The following is a 14,673-nucleotide window of genomic DNA, read 5'->3' as shown; positions in this document are numbered from 1 at the left end:
ACTTACTGGAAGGGAGAGGAGTGAGGCAATGTGTAGGTGGGTGGCAGCGCAAGCATAGCAGTGGGAGCACTGGGTTGGAAGTGCAGGCATGCCCACACCACACTAACTTCCCTGACCTGTTGGCCTTCCACTACGCAGCAGCAACACTGCTGCAGAGACTATAGCGTTGGAGCTTCACCCTACTTCTGCTTCAGTTTGCACTAAAGACACCCCTATACATTTTTTGCATGCACTGGCTCATATATTCAGTGTGCCCCCTGTATCTGTTTCCAGAAGAGTGCATTCACAAAGCTTTCAGACTCTGGTATCAAGTGGATGAACCCTTTTTAGTGTTAGTCAGCACCTCATCATGTTATCTGTGGACACCTCAGTCTGCAAACCTGGTGGCGACTGCATGTAAACCCAAGCTGACTGAATAAGGTTCCAGCTAGACCAATGCCGGATTTACATACAGTGGTACCTTGGGTTACAGACGCTTCAGGTTACAGACTCCGCTAACCCAGAAAATAGTACCTCGGTTTAAGAACTTTGCTTCAGGATGAGAACAAAAATTCTGCGGCGGCAGCAGGAGGCACCATTAGCTAAAGTGGCACCTCAGATTAAGAACAGACCTTTGGAACGAATTAAGTTCTTAACCAGAGGTACCACTGTATAAGCTAAACAAGCTATAGCCCCCCAAAATATTAAAGGGGAAAAAACCTGGATGTGCATTTCCAAAATATAAGATAAAAACAAATAAAGCAAAACCTACATACAGCAACAGTGTTTTGTGTTGTGTAGGCTCCTATGATGTAAGGCCCCGCCTGCTAGCCTGCTCCCTAAAATATCACTGGTTTGCTCATTTCTGTATATATGGTGCCTACATTCTGCATGTGCAAATGGCTTTAGATACCTATTAGGTCCATAAATTACCATATAGCATATATTCAACACAAAAAACAGCGACAATTAATTTGTTGTTGACAAAGGACAGCTGGACATATAAAGGGCCCCATTACCTTCAGTAGCTTAGGGCCTCATCAAACCTCAATCTGGCCCTGAGCTGGACCTGTTCTTTAATATTATGTCGTGTAGTAGTAGGTTGAATTCTTGATAATGTTTTCATTGTTATGTCCTAAACAATTAATAGAAAACTGGACATATTTTACTAACTTCAGTAACTACAAAGATGCATTCAAAGTTAGTTTCCAACACATTATATAAATCCTGAATTTAACAGTCAACTCTGAATGCAAATCTCAATCGCTTAAATGGAATGAGGAAGCATATTTTAAAATGAAGGCAAATTTGGAGTTCTTTATTTTGGGGGGGGGGGAGAGAGACCAAAAATAATTTATATTGCATAAAACAATTTTCGTCTTATTCCCAACAAAAAGCAACTGTTTTGTTTTCATGAGATTCCCCCCCCCCCACTTATTCTCTCAGCGTAAGAAGCAATATTATTAAATTTCAAATAGGTATTCTGGTGAGGACTTTATTTTCACCATGTCCTTGCTGGAGAATGTATCGCTGACTATCAAAACACATTCCCACTATGGAAGTTACTGAAAACATAGTATGGGTAAAAGAAATGCAGTACTAGTAAAACCTTTTTTCTTTTCTTCAGATGCTAAGTTCAGCTAAAGTGATGTACAAAAAAACCTGTAACTGATCTGAAGTGCCAATGAAAATTTTTTTTGAGAACAAAACTATTTTATGATAAACAGGAGTTTTGTGTGTGTGACACATACAGAACAGTATGTTGCTGAAGCTGAAAAAGATGTTCAGATTTAAACTTCTTTTCAGCATTTACTCTAGCTTCAGGTTGCAAAACTTCAGTTAGCATGTTCAAGTATGTAATAATAATATTGTTATTTATACCCCAGCCACTCTGGAAGGTTTCCAGCACATATACAGTGGTGCCTCACAAGACGAAAAGAATCTGTTCTGTGATTCTCTTCGTCTAGCGGTTTTTTCGTCTTGCGAAGCAAGCCCATTGAAGGATTAGCGGATTAGCGCTATTAGCGGCTTTTAGCGGTTTATCTGCTGATCGAATCAGCTGATAAGCGGCTTAGCGGCTTAGAAAAAGGGGGGGAGGAAAAAAACCAGCAGGAACTCGCAAGACATTGTCGTCTTGCGAAGCAAGCCCATAGGAAATTCGTTTTGCGAAGCACCTCCAAAACGGAAAACTCTTTCGTCTAGCGAGTTTTCCGTCTTGCGAGGCATTCGTCTTGCGGGGCACCACTGTAAAAAGATAATAAAACACCAGACGTTAAAAGCTTCCAGATACAGGGAGTGCAGAATGGCACTAGTAGGCACAAGTTAAGGACTAAGTAAATTTACCTCAGAATCTCCTTGCATGAAGAGAGCTAAAATGTCAAGGAGAAAGCAGGACCAATCAAAGGAGGTCCATTTCACCCAGGCCCTTAAGCTAAGAGGAGGGCCTAAGATTTTGACACTAGTTGATTTTTTAGCATTTGATAAGTTTCACAGCTTGTTTTTCTGCACATTGGACCCAAACGCGACACATTCTCACAGATATAGAAGGCTAGAAAAGCATTATTACAAAATTCATTGTTGGAACCAGCAATGGCATGACTGGTGCTGGAAGGAAGCACACAGCTGCACCTTTGACTTGGGGAAGCATCTAAACCAGGCCACAGAGTTGCAGCAAACTGAACTTGTGTCTGCAGAATGACGTTCGTTTGTTTGTTGCAAGGTTGCAGGTCACCATTTGCGATGCTTTTCGGCTTCTGGTAATAGTTTGCGGCCCAAATGCGTAATCATGTAGCGCTGCCCAAAGAGGCTCTGTTTACCGATTCATAGCTTGACTGCATTCTTAATGGGACAGCAAACAGGATTGTGTCAGTTGATTTATAGGGAAGCCAGTTAATGTGTTTTTGTGTCAAGTGTAATCTTGTTTTGCACTTTAAAAGGAGAACCGACCACATGTTTATGCGCCTGTTTCATGGGTCTGTATTTTCCTTTGTTTTTACTCCTCAGCTTTCCTATGTGGATGCTGAAGGCAATTCCATTAATATGGTCCAAATGACATTCCTTAAACTACTGAGTGCCTCTGCCCGACAGAACTTCACTTATAACTGCCATCAGTCAGTAGCATGGCATGACGTGTCTTCTGACAGCTATGACAAAGCACTGAGGTTCTTAGGCTCAAACGATGAAGAGATGTCTTATGACAACAATCCTTACATCAAAGTTCTTCACGATGGCTGTGCGGTAAGTATAAGCCCTCGATATGCTTTTCTGCTTTCCTAAGCTAACCTGCCACCTTAATCAAATGAGTTCAGTTTAATGCTATCATGCATGTCTCCAAAGACCTTTCTTTAAAAACAAAAAACAAAACCATATTTCGTTTCTGTAGTCAGTTCTTCACCTACACAGTGTCGTCTCTTTTTAAAATAGCAATAATTAGAACACTTTTAAACTTTGGAAGATGGGGAAGTAATGTTAGCCCATAACTTAAGGAAAAACCAAAAGAATAAAATAAAATCAGACAGTAAGCTGTTCTATATGCACTGACAAGCCAAGTCACTGGAGAAAGAGGATTGAGATATAAGATTGTAATGGGAAAGCATTTGCACTCTACAGTGTGCTGCAGAAAAAGATGAATAAGAATAATGCTGCAAATGGAAGGCCCCCTTCTACCATTTTAATATAATTTCTCCCTAAAGCAGAAAATGCCATGTGAAAGCAATACCAAAGCTTTCTTTCTTTTTTTTATCTCCTCCTCTTCTTATCCGATGAGCTGCCGTTTGAAGTGGCACTGAAATCTGATACGGATAGAATGGTATTAAGGAAAGTGTGTCTGAGAAGTTTCACAAGTATTGAGACGTTACTGACGTAACCTCAAGAAGCTTGTGGGTTTCATAACACTGGCTTGATGGCCATCCTTGTGATTCGCTTCTCCTTGACCCCTGGTTCTATTTATTCAGAACAATCCCCTTTTTAAATGTGTCCCTCCATTCTTTGCCATCTCTGATGATCCCACAACCCACCCGCTTCACCAATCTGCCCCCCTCACCCCATGGAAGAATGCCATTGCTGTAGTTATTGCCCTAATGTTTGGCTTCTGGGCTTCACCCTAGGAATCTCTGGTTGGTCACTATGAGAAGAGAATGCTGGACTAGACGGGCTCTTCCTTTGTCCTTACCCATGACTACACTGCCTCTGGCGCCCACAGTCCTTCCTCTGCCGATCCTGTTTCCCCAGCTCCCATAATTTGCATTGTTAGCTGCAGCAGTGCCTGCATTTGTTGGGAACCCCAGCCAGACATGGCAGCATGGTTCCTGGAGGAAGCAAGACGCCATCCTTCCTTTTCTGTCCCTCCACATTAGACCATGGTTGGGTAGGAAGGCAATTCACCTCCAGCACATTGGCTTCCCCCACAAAATGAGTCTAGCACATTATCTAACCCACCACATTGCTCAGAGAAAGACTGGGTGTGGTAAATAGATCCTAGTGATAGCCACTTGGAAATTTTTCCATAGTGGCAGTGTTATTCAATCAAAATGCAGGCTGTCATTTGAGCGTTGGTTAAGATGTGCATAAAGTAGCATTTTTATGCATCAGCTTATTACCGTATTTTTCGTCCCATAGGACGCACCTAGTTTTTTTGGGGGGAAATAAAGGGGAAAAAATTTCCCTTTATTTCCCTCCCAAAAGCAGGTCGGGGAAACCGAACCAGGTCGAGGAACAGCGGGATGGCGGCGCTGCGCCTCCCTGCTGTCCCCCAGCTTGTGGGGCCGGCTGATGTCTGCCCGGCGCGAGGGGCGCTCTGCATCAGAGCGCCCCGCCCGCCAGGTGGCAGGCTGCTATCCGCAGCGTGGGGAGCCTTGCGGGGAACTCCTGCAGGGCTCCCCACGCTGCGGATGTGTTCCCGAAGCCTGGAGAGCGAGAGGGGTCGGTGTGCACCGACCCCTCTCGCTCTCCAAGCTTCAGCAAAAGCCTGCATTCGCCCCATAGGACGCACCCAGATTTCCCCTTCTTTTTTGGAGGGGAAAAAGTGCGTCCTATAGGGCGAAAAATACGGTAAATGCATATGGGACGCGGGTGGTGCTGTGGGTTAAACCACAGAGCCTAGGACTTGGCGATCAGAAGGTCAGCAGTTCAAATCCCCGTGATAGGGTGAGCTCCCGTTGCTCAGTCCCAGCTCCTGCCAACCTAGCAGTTCGAAAGCATGTCAAAGTGCAAGTAGATAAATAGGTACCGTTCCGGAGGGAAGGCAAACAGCGTTTCCATGCGCTCCTCTGGTTTCACCAGAAGCGGCTTAGTCATGCTGGCCTCTTGACCCAGAAGTCTGCAGACAAACGCCGGCTCCCTCGGCCAGTAAAGCGAGATGAGCGCTGCAACCCCAGAGTCATCCGTGACTGGACTTAACAGTCTGACGCACCTGAAAGTCCTACCTGCTTTTGCATTACCAAGTTGCAGCTGTATCTTTTTGCCAGATGGTCAACACCTACATTCTTGGTGTTGGTACTCAACAAGGATAATCTCCAGGTTTGCTTTCTGGTCTGTTTCACTGTAACCCATAGCCTACTTGATTCCAGACCACGGAAATTGCCAGCTCATAGTGCCTTCAGATCCAGCCTTGGCAGCAATTAAGCTTGGGTATGGGAGTGAGGTGGGGAAGCTCCCATTGGCAGTAAAGAAAGCTTTTCTGTAAGACTAATTACCATATGTGGAGCACTCTGAGGAGATCATAGTGCATGGGGAGGGGAGGCGTAATCCTTCCTTCCCCTGCTGTGAGCCCCCCTTTAAAAAGACCCATATGTACACAGCGATTTGATGCCATAGGAGCTTTTTTCCTAAGTCTCATCACCATTAATGCCTTGACTTTCACCAAGAAGGGGGTGGGGGAGAGAGATGGTCCTGCTCTCTGCTGGTTCTAGCCCAAACCACCAGGCCCAGTGGCCATTCCATGTACAGTGGTACCTCGGTTTTCGAACAGCTTAGTTCACGAACAACTTGGAAGTAAGTGTTCCGGTTTGCGAACTTTTTCGGAAACCAGACTGCTCCATTTTGAGTGCCCCTGCTCCTGCTTGCGTGGGAGTAGGAGCGGGAGCGGGGCAGCTCAGCTGGGGAATACGAAGCCTCCACTTCCCAGTCCCGCTCCTGCTTGCATGCGAGTAGGAGCTGGATTGGGGCTGCTCACCTGGAGAGGTCCAGGCTCAGTCACACCTTTCCATTGAGGGGTGCATGGCTGTGTTCCCCTCAACAGAGAAGTTTAAAGGAGCATCAGGTGGCATTGTGGAGACAACCTGACAGCTGCCTCAGCGGCAGTTTAGGGGCTCTTAGATGCAGCTGCCAGGCTGCCTCCACCTTCGCCACCCCAAACTATTGCACCTGGCTGCCTTCAGGTGGTGCAGGGGCTCTGATGCTGAGGCCTAGCCACGAACCCCTCAATGGAAAGTCTGATGGAGCCTGTACCTCCCCAACTGAGCTGCCTCATCCAGCTCCTACTCGTGTGCAAGCAGGAGCAGGAGCGGGGATCTCTCAGCTGGGAGGCGGTGGCTTCGTGCTCCCCAGCTGAGCATTTAAAATTAAAACTGAAAATATCCAGAAAACCACAAAGCCAACAAACTTGCAATTCATGAAAAGGCAGCAACACAACAAATTGAAAAAAGGAAACCAACCACAAATGAATCAAAATCACAAGAAAACATCACTGACCCGAACCCTAATTCTAATCCTTACCCTAACACTAACCCAATCCAAAAAGTTAACCCTAACCCTAACCCTGAAACGGTCTTGTTAGATAGTAAAATTCATGTTAAATTGCTGTTTTAGAGGTTGTTTTTAAAAGTCTAGAACGGATTAATTCATTCTGCATTAATTTCTATGGAATAGCACGCCTTGGTTTTGGAACGCTTTGGTTTTAGAACGGACTTCCGAAACGGAAGCACTATATAGCCCTTGACATAAGGAAGGTTCCCCAGCCCTATTACAGACAATCTAGGAGAAATTTACAGGTCTTTACTGCATTAACTGACAACTTACTTTCATTTTGGTTTGTGTGGTTTTTTTTACAGACACGAAAAGGCTATGCAAAGACTGTTCTTGAAATTGATACTCCCAAAATCGACCAAGTGCCTATTTTTGATGTGATGATTAATGACTTTGGTGATCAGAATCAGAAGTTTGGATTTGAAATTGGCCCCGTCTGTTTCCTTGGTTAAGCTTATAAACAAAGAGAAGATCGTCAACAAAGAAAAAAAGCACCTTGGTGCTACCCACCAACCCCACTTGATGCCACATGCAAGTTTTGAATAAGAATGGAATAGAAAAATATGTCTCACCATGTATGTATGTCTTCTCTAGAAAACACCTGTTGCCCCAGTAGGACCAGATTCACATGACTTAAACTTGTTTGGCCCATTATGAAGGATCCTGCGGCAGAGACAGACAACGTGGGGTAAATTATCTGAAAACCCTCCAACATTCCATTCCGCCCCAACCCACCTGCCCCTCCCTTGATATTTTGGTGCTGTAAAATTGAATGTCATGGTGCTCCTTCCAATTACAACATAAGAGGTGCTAAGAAGGTATGTTTAATAAACTGTAATTATTCTATGTACAGTACAACGCTGTCCTTTCTGTGTCCATTTCCAAAACTTGCATGTGTCCCTGAATCGCAACTGGCTCTTCTGTTATAATGATTTCAAAATTATGTTGTCAATACTGCGTATGTATTATGAAAAAAATAAAGTTGTAATTTCCAGTGAATCCAATCCCATATTTTTTCTGATTAATAATAATAATATTAATAATAAAAAAACCCTTTGTATATATTGCTGTTCAAGAGCTCTGTTATTTGTAGTCACCAGGAAAACCTCAGGTGGCAGAACTGGAAACATTTTAGTAACACACGTCTCTACTGTTACTGCTTTGTGATAAAGAACTCCAAGAAGGAAAGTACCAATTGAGGTGCTGTTCCGTGGTGCTATACCTCAGACTTTTTTCTTTTTCCTTTTCTGATGCCAGGGAATTTCAAGAATATATATATTGATATATGCCTAAAATAAGCAAGTTTTATGTTTGGGAATGGGAAACATGTATGGTTAAAATGAAATTGTGATGCAGGACTTTTAGAGTGTGGGACAGCGGTTCTCAACCTGTGGGTCCCCAGATGTTGTTGAACTACAACTCCCATCACCCCTAGCTAGCAAGGCCAGAGCTCAGGGATGATGGGAGTTGTAGTCCAACAACATCTGGGGACCCACAGGTTGAGAACCGCTGGTGTGGGAGCTGTTGGTGCATGAGATCTTCCTGTTCCTCTCTGGTAATATTGGGAGGCTGAAGCCACGTAGAAGGAGTCTATTCTGTGGCTCCTTGCTACATCAGTGTTACTGCTCATCCCAAAACTGGAGCAACATGGCTATGTGGAGGAGCTGCCCCATGATCTCCTCTCACGTGGAGAGATGTTACCAGAGCTAGGTGGAGAAGCATGCATGCTCTGCTTGCCATGCCCTACAGACAGCATCAAAAAGAGGCCCTCAAATAACCTGTCATGGGAGTCGTCTTGAGACATTCAGAAAGAATATATGAGGCTCAAACTGGGGCAGGATGTGGGCGTTAGGTGCATGTGGATCCACCTCCAAGCTTTCTGAAGGGGCCTTCTAAGTGTGTCATGCTTAGCAGACTCCTTGCAACGAGGAACCCTGAAAATGCAAGAAAGCTGAGAGGGGCAGCAGGTATTTCCAATGCACATAGGAACATCAGGGAAGCAGGCAGTGTGCATGTCTAACCCACCCAGCCACCCCAACTGAGCCCATATGCATTATTTTTGAATACCCGGAGAAGCCTATGGCCATTCCGTTTCTTGTACCTCACCTGAATTTTGTCGCATAGATACTGAAACCAGATTCTAAACCATTATTTATGGATTGTGTCCCCATCAGTTGTCTGATGGAATTACACCATTATATGTGAGCCAAGATTAATATTTCCTGCCCTGGACATCATTCAATATAAGAAGTCTCAGATTCTATCCTCTCATCCCCATCAGTATTTATTTTCTTGAGTCCCAGTCGAGGAATATTGGAGCCCAACGGAAAGCCGTATATCAAGAAAGTAAGATGGTGAGAGTCATCTACTCTCAGGTGTGTGTAGGATTGCCAATATTTATACCAGCTCCAGTAGATGTGTCTTTTAAGACGTTGATGAGCTTGATGAGCAGATATTAGCATGAAAAGCTTCACCTGTTGATTTCTGCAGACCCAGCTGCTTGTTAAAGGTGCTAGTAGAACAGGTCAAGTTATTGCTTGTGGGGTTGTTTTGGCCAGTTGGTGCTGAATACTGTCAGTACTGATCATCCTTTCAGTGGTTTGCAGGAAGAGGAGGAGGAAGACCCCATGCACATGTTCCGTGTTCTGGATATGTATCCCTAGAATCTGTTACTCCCTCAGTAAAGGAGATGCAGGAGTAGAAATATGGGTCTACTCATGAATATCCTTTGCTGGACTGTGGCAAATTAAGTCCAGGTCATGTGATTCTACCTAGCTGCCAAGCAACCAACGAGGAAACAGCTAGCTATAGAACTTATTTTCTGACCCTAACAGTCATAATTTGCAATGCACCCCCCACCCCACAACCACCCCGTGGCTAATCTGCCCTGGCCTCAATACATTTTTCTCTCTCCAGGTAGTCAGACATAGATATTAACTTAAAAACGCAAATCCTTTTGTACTTATTTTTCATAATATATGTAAGACTTGAAAAATAAATGTTTGTTACTATTTCTTATATAAATTTGTTTAAATTAATTGATATCAGATTCAACTAGCTCGTTTTCAGCTGTTTTTTTAAATCATGCATACATTTTATATGTACAACAGATTTTAAAGTCAACAGTTTGCTGTTCAGAATTCCTTTTTTTAAAAAACCAAAGTTTGTAACTTTCACCTCAAAGAGGGAAAAATATACATTTTATTAATAAAATCAAGTCTTGTCTACCTGGACTGATCATTCTGTTTCTTAGACATATAGGAAATGTTATCTCTACTTCAGTAACACAGTGATATTCTGGTTCTAGATAATCCATCACATGTACCAAGGAATACAGATCAAAACATTCCTAAATATCACAGCAAAGGCAATTAAAAAAACAATAACCCTCAAAATCTCCAAATTCTCAGCTTCAAAACTGGAGTTTGGGTCTTTATTTTATTCCATCTGATTCTATCTGCTGTCTCCTCCTCATACCAGTCTCCCAAGTCACTCAGCATGGCCTACACAGATTCTCCCTCTTTAGCGGGTTGTGGCTTTTAAGTCATTTGTACACTGAGTAAAACTATACAATAAATTCATACAATTTTCTGCATGTAATTCACCTTCCAAGCCAAAAATGTGGGCTGTATGCACGGTTAGTCCTACAGAGTTAACCCATCGAGCATGGGTTGATTTAGGGTCAATGAGCATGGCTAAATTAGGGTCATTATAGTCAACAGGTCTACTCTGAGTACAGCTTTGTTGGCTACAACCCTCGATTTTCAGTGAGGCAGTTTCATTATGACAGCTAGCAGCATACTTTCTGCAAGTACAGTGGTACCTCAGGTTAAGTACTTAATTCGTTCCGGAGGTCCGTACTTAACCTGAAACTGTTCTTAGCCTGAAGCACCACTTTAGCTAATGGGGCCTCCCGCTGTTGTCGTGCCGTTGGAGCACAGTTTCTGTTCTCATCCTGAAGCAAAGTTCTTAACATGAAGCACTATTTCTGGGTTAGTGGAGTTTGTACTTGAGTGTATGTAACGTGAAGCGTATGTAACCCGAGGTACCACTGTACAAGAGCTACATATTCTGCCCATGATCCAGAGGTCCACCAGTGCTTAGATACAATACACCTAGATTACCGTATTTTTCGCCCCATAGGACGCACCGCCCCATAGGATGCACCTAATTTTTTTGGGGGGAGAATAAAGAATTTTTCCCCCTCCCCAGGCACGGGGCAGGCGCAGGGGAAGCCCGAGCTTCCCCCGACCCCAGCCCCCAGAACAGCCTGCTATCTGCAAGCCTAGGGAGCTGCGCCGGTCTCCCCAGGCTTGCGGAGAGGTGCGCGAAGCCCGGGGGCGCTCTTCAGCGCGCACCAGGCTTCGGAATGCAGGCAGCTCTGCGCTACCCTCCGGAGCTCCGCGCGGCTTCGCACCGGGATCCGGAGGGTGGCGCAGAGCTGCAGGAAGCCCGGGAAAGCCTGCATTCGCCCCATAGGACGCACACACATTTCCCCTTCATTTTTGGAGGGGAAAAAAGTGCGTCCTATAGGGCGAAAAATACGGTACTTAAAATCATAGAGTTGGAAAGGACCCTGGCAGTTATCTAATCTAACCCCTGCAATGTAGGAATCTCAACTAAACAATCCATGACAGGTGGCCATCCAACCTCTACTTCACATTCATTCCACTGTTGAGGGGACAGCTCCCTAGATGCAAATAGTTGCTGAGATACTCTGGTCAAAATGCTGTGGAGATTAGACCAGCCTTCACCAACCTAGAGCCCTCTAGATGTTTTGGACAACAGCCAAGCCAGCATGGGCAATAGCCAGGAATGATGGGAGTTGTAGTCCAAAAATATGGAAGGCACCAGGTTGGCAAAGACTGAACTAAATGGCCAATACACACATCCTCACCATTTTGTGGTGCAGGTGACTATGTTCTCCATCTATACACCTATATTAGTATGATTTTTTTTCTCTGTTTAAAACCTAGACAAATCAATTAAACAATGTTCCTGGTCATTATGATAATCAACTGATTTTTTAAATTAAAAAAACAATTAATTGATTTTGTCCGCGATAAGATAAGGGTGGTCATCATTAAATTTCAGCAAGCTTGGTTGCTAACATAGCTTTTGGTCACAGTCTGGAAAATAAAATTGTATTGACTAAACCTGAAAGTGTCAGCAGAACTGTTTCACTTGCCAAAAAGAGATACTAGTTTGGGGTTTTTTTATATATAAAAAAGGCTTCAAAGTGGAATTGTTAATTCTTATTCAGAAATCCTGGCTTCATGAAATACTGTGTCAAAATTAAATTGACTTTTCCAGAGTTAGATGGAGCTTAATCCCTAACCTTTTCACAATGACTGGAATTAAGATTTTCACAATTATTAGAGGCGGCAGAGAAGCATTTTCAGCTGTGTAGCAGAAGAAAAATCATTAATGCTATTTTTATATCACCTTATATATTTTATTATCAACTCACTCTCTCTGATTCAGAACCCTGTGCACTGCAATGTGTACCTGATGTTCTTCTGAAAGGATGATTCTGGATTTACTGCAGTGGGGGAGAAGGGTAGGAACAGATGGATCTATTTCACACTTTTACCCATAGCTCCTTTACTTATGAGTAGCAAAGTAGCAATAAGTCAGGGTTCCATCATTACAAGCATTTCTGCTTGGGCAACAGGGGGTGAGGGGGTTACCAAAACACAGATTTTGACACATTTAGGCTGCAGTCCTATTATGGGGGCAGAATCTGAAGATGGTTCACCCATGATATCCAAATCTTTGTCAGTTTAAGATGGCAGAATGGGAGGTTCTAAGAAAAAAAATATATACATATTTCCATCCACTTCTAGGCTGGGTTTCTTCCCCCCACCCCCTAAAAAACATTTAGCCTTCCACTTAAAAATAGGAGGACAAAATGGGTAGAAAGAGGGAGATTTCATTTGGGGGCATATCAGGGGATCAGGATAGCTTTGGATTCCAGCCATTTCCCACTCCTCCATGATACTCCACCAAACTGTCCCAAACACACCTCCTTTGGGGATCTGCCCATGCCAAACATCTGCTGAGCCAATATTTTGGAGGTAAGTTGTTAAGAGGGGGAAATCAGATATTGGATCTCCCTCTCCAGTGTGAGAATGCTGTTTCCAGTGCTGGAGAGAGGTGTCTGGTCAGAAGATTCAGAGAAGTACAAAACAGTCATGGTCTGAGCTGCAGATTCATCCAACAGATTGAAAATCCCAATACAAAATGCTCCATTCTCTAAGTCTGAATCCCTGAACCATCCCTGAGGAGAGCATCTCCAAACACACATCCCTTAAGCAACATTGAATGCTATTTCCACTAAAGTGGGTGTAATGATGTTTCAGTGTGAGGGACCTCCATATTGACAATGGAGCTCCTCCCTGGGGAATGATGATTTGGTCCAGATGATATGGTGAATGGCAAAGCTGAACCCAAGGCTGAGGTTCTATGTTTATATTTCTGATTAACGTGTGTTTCCCATTTGAAACGGAAGTAGATATGTACATATCACTAGATTACAAGATTGGCTTCAGTCTAATGGCTTTGAATTGTATACAGATCATCCTGTATATGGGGACTTCCTCTGCTCTTTTATGTATATGTTTCTGTTCCCTTCTAGAATCAAAGGAGACCGTGTAAACATGGGGATATTGTACTCAATGTTCGGAATATATTTGCAATACTCTAATTTGCATTTATTGCTCTGAAATGGTAAACCCCAGCTGAGACCAATATTTTAAGGATTAAACAATACCCCAGTTTGGAGTTTGGTTACAGTTCATTAAATTTAGATAGTAGCAAACACAGAGAGAGTAGAATTACAAAGCTTTACAAATTTAAACAAACCACAGAACGTCAAATGCAGAACACACTATAAAAACTCAAGAGGCACGAGGTAACTTTTCCTGTGCATTACAGAATGGTAATAATTATGATTACAAGCAGCAAAAGATTCCAACATAAATAGATGGGGGGATGGGACAAGAATGGGGTGAATCAAAGTAAATCACATTAAGTTTACCCTGAGTATGATTTACAGTGGTACCTCGGGTTACAGACGCTTCAGGTTACAGACTCTGCTAACCCAGAAATAGTACCTCAGGTTAAGAACTTTGCTTCAGGATGAGAAAAGAAATCACGTGGCGGAGTGGCAGCAGCGGGAGGCCCCATTAGCTAAAGTGGTACCTCAGGTTAAGAACAGTTTCAGGTTAAGAACGGACCTCCAGAACAAATTAAGTTCTTAACCCGAGGTACCACTGTAAATGGATTTGACCCAATATTGAAGCCAAATAGCTTAAAGGTGCTTAGGATTGGCTCAGTGGTGTCATATTAATAAATAGTTCATTGTTTAACCTGATACTCAGGGAATCTCAAGTACAGACTCCGCTAACCCAGAAATAGTACCTCGGGTTAAGAACTTTGCTTCAGGATGAGAACAGAAATCATGCTCCGGCAGCACGGCAGCAGCAGGAGGCCCCATTAGCTAAAGTGGTGCTTCAGGTTAAGAACAGTTTCAGGTTAAGAACGGACCTCTGGAATGAATTAAATACTTAACTCGAGGTACCACTGTATAGTTTTATTAGCATTGTATCCGGAAAGCATCCAGGAATTTGTGACCTGGGGCTCTTGTGGACCTAGGGCTGGACTCCTCGCCTTTAGGGGCAATGGAGCTGTCCCTCAATTATCTATCTCCGTAAGAACCCACAGTGTATTGTGCTATCACCTATCTTAAACATCTTGGTGGGATGCCAGGGTTCCTGCAAGAGCACTAACACTAACCGCCAAGGGTCTGGAAGGGTGGCGACTGACTCCTGTTGAACCGCAACAAAGCCACACCCCTCACCCATGATGTCCAAGTAAACAGTTACTAAATTGAGCAAGGCTTTCAACCACAAGAGATTTCTCCAAGTTCAGGTGGGGCTAGCTACACAG

At 43.7% G+C, this 14,673-nt stretch overlaps 1 protein-coding gene across 4 annotated transcripts in view; it reads left to right on the top strand.

The window, feature by feature from the left end:
• Positions 1–7,722, top strand: part of COL11A1 (collagen type XI alpha 1 chain) — a 261,102-nt gene extending 253,380 nt beyond the window's left edge. For all 4 annotated transcript variants that reach the window (XM_081194925.1, XM_081194923.1, XM_081194924.1 and 1 more), the window contains 2 exons: positions 2,983–3,216; positions 7,029–7,722. In XM_081194925.1, coding sequence (XP_081051051.1) covers positions 2,983–3,216; positions 7,029–7,175 — 381 coding nt within the window. In that variant the 3' untranslated portion in view covers positions 7,176–7,722. The remainder of the gene's footprint in view (positions 1–2,982; positions 3,217–7,028) is intronic.
• Positions 7,723–14,673: the final 6,951 nt, after the last annotated feature.

This window comes from Podarcis bocagei (genome assembly GCF_964188305.1).
Source record: "Podarcis bocagei genome assembly, chromosome: 5".
NCBI classification, from domain to species: Eukaryota; Metazoa; Chordata; class Lepidosauria; order Squamata; family Lacertidae; genus Podarcis; species Podarcis bocagei.
This window is presented reverse-complemented; position numbering and strand designations above follow the sequence as displayed.